The 2524-nt window shown below is 34.1% G+C and overlaps 1 protein-coding gene across 1 annotated transcript in view; it reads left to right on the top strand.

The window, feature by feature from the left end:
• LOC106882491 (uncharacterized) overlaps nt 1–2524 on the top strand; it is a 43374-nt gene that overhangs the window by 22216 nt on the left and 18634 nt on the right. The window contains exon 4 of the mRNA XM_052965680.1: nt 490–962. Coding sequence (XP_052821640.1) covers nt 490–962 — 473 coding nt within the window. The remainder of the gene's footprint in view (nt 1–489; nt 963–2524) is intronic.

The following is a 2524-nucleotide window of genomic DNA, read 5'->3' as shown; positions in this document are numbered from 1 at the left end:
ATATATATATATATATATAAAGAATAGTAATAAATGGAGCAAAACACATATAATCAATAAGTTCCTTTAATTTCTAAATGTGTTTCAAAAATTATGTGCACTCTACTCCAAAGAAATGAGAGATGCTGGAATATGCGCACAAATTCATCGTCAGGGATCCATATTTCAAATGCAAGACTTGCGCTAATTGCTAAGGTAATAATCACGAGTAATAACACTATATAGCTAAGTTAAATGACCGTTAGAAACAAGAACGCTAGTTTACAGGGAGCTCTTTAGGGAGAGAGGCTATGAACGCTGTACTAAGAGTTTAAATTAAAAGAAGACATAATGAATCACAAAAAACATTTTTGGACCAACCCTTCTCTACGCCTAATTTGTCCCTCTAGATCAGACATGGGCGTTCTTATCAAAAACATTCTGGACAAATACATACCTACAATAGTTGATAAGTTAAAACTAAGACTATGGTCAAATTCTTCTGAATAGAATGGTTTAGTTCAATTAAAGACAAGAGTAATACCAAATTTATACAGTTTGACATCTCTAGTTTCTACTCATCAATTAACCCCATAATTCTTAACAAGGCACTTTGGTTGGCCCATAATAAGGCAGGTCTTTCTAGGGACGAAATTAGTGTAATATTAGCGGCTCGAAAATCAATTATAAAATTCAACAATAAGCTATGGATTCGTAAGGATACTCCGGAGGCTTACGACGTTCGTATGGGAAGTTCGGATTCAGTTCAAATAGCTGATATAGTTTGTTCGTATTTATTATATGAATTGGCAGACCAATTCGCAAATATTAATGGAGGTCTATACAGAGATGATTGTCTACTATACCTCCAAAATGTCACTACCCAGCACATCCAAAAGGTTAAAAATTTAGCTAGATTCTTCTGGAGAATGGGTTTTGGCATCGTTTTTGAGGATGAGGTCTCCGTAGCCAACTTCCTAGATGTAACTTTAGACTTATATAGCAACACACACTTTCCTCTCCATAAATCATCAACGAATCTTAGGTACATAAGCCCTTTTAGTAACCATCCAAGGTCTATCACCAGTAATTTAGTTAAGAGTATTTCACTCAGACTTTCTAAACTTCCCTCTAACTCCCATATTTTCAATAAAGAGACTGACTTTTATAATTCAGCCTTATTGAAGCCAGGTTACAAAGACAAGATTAGATACATCAATTCATTTAGTGATCTTTCATCTTTTGTACAACAAGATATTACCACTACTAGCAGGGATAAACTCAATTCTATTTTTTCCCCTTCTTCTCCCTTCACTGAGTGAGTGGCACCTACTTATAATCATTCGCATAAAAGAGGAGGCTTAACCGACCCTTAAATCCTTAATAAAAACAAAAAACTTTATTTAACAATACCAGCACTGCACCTAGATCTGATGACAACATCTGGTTCATCGTCCCATTTGGGAAACAAGTTAAATCCAATTTGGTTTTGCAGTTCCGCGACGCGGTGAATAGGAACTTTCCTAGGGGTTCTCACTATTACCCAATCATCAACACGCATAAGGTTAGATTTGAGTTTTCTAATACAAAAAATATGTTACAAATAATATCTTCCCATAATTTTAGACTTTTAGATTCATCTCTAGTCAGCCATACCAATTATGATGATAATAATAGTAATGCTAATAATAATAATAATAATAATAATAATAATAATAATAATAATAATAATAACAATTACTCCAGTAATTCAACACACTCATATGGTAGCAATAGTTATTTAGATAAAAATATAGGTAACAAGAACAACATTAGTAAATATAACAACAACTATCACAACAATAAGATTAGTATCTCGGAATTGTAATAGAATCAAGTTTTTAAGTGTGAATGCTAGGACCAAAATGTGGTTTATCAATGTAAGGTAACGACTAACACAGAGGTCTCGCGTTATATTGGTTGTTCTTCGACGCAGGTCTCTAAGAGAATCTCCAACCATTATTCATCCTTTAGGGATAGGAATAAAAATAATAGTACCGGTCTTAGTAAATTAATCTGGAAACTCAAGGACTGCAATAAACAATTCCCTTTGGAATGGTCAATACTGGCTACCTCAATACCCTACAACAAGGGTAAAGATGTTTGTCCTTGGAGCTATTCCACATTCTGTTCTCCAAGAATAATTTAGTGAACCAGATAACACGGAGAGCATACAGATGCCAGCATTGGAGGAAACATACCTTCAGCTCGTTTCATTAATTTCATCCTTTTTACTAATTTTAGTTATTACTAGCAGTATAACCCGGCGCTGCTCGGGATTAAGCTAGGATTATTAAATGATTAAGTCCTTTATTTCAAACCAAAATAAGTAACATCGACATCAGATTTGAGCGAAATCCGTTGAAATTGGTTTGGCTGAAAATGGTTTGCTGGCAATTTGATTGGGAAATCCCATAAGGAATCAGTTTATTGGTTATTTTCACTTATTGACTCTTTTTTTAAATGTTGCATTAGAGATCTGCATAGGAGAAGGTTGATCTGAAGG

The sequence above is a fragment of the Octopus bimaculoides genome, chromosome 1 (assembly GCF_001194135.2).
Source record: "Octopus bimaculoides isolate UCB-OBI-ISO-001 chromosome 1, ASM119413v2, whole genome shotgun sequence".
Classification (NCBI taxonomy): Eukaryota; Metazoa; Mollusca; class Cephalopoda; order Octopoda; family Octopodidae; genus Octopus; species Octopus bimaculoides.
This window is presented reverse-complemented; position numbering and strand designations above follow the sequence as displayed.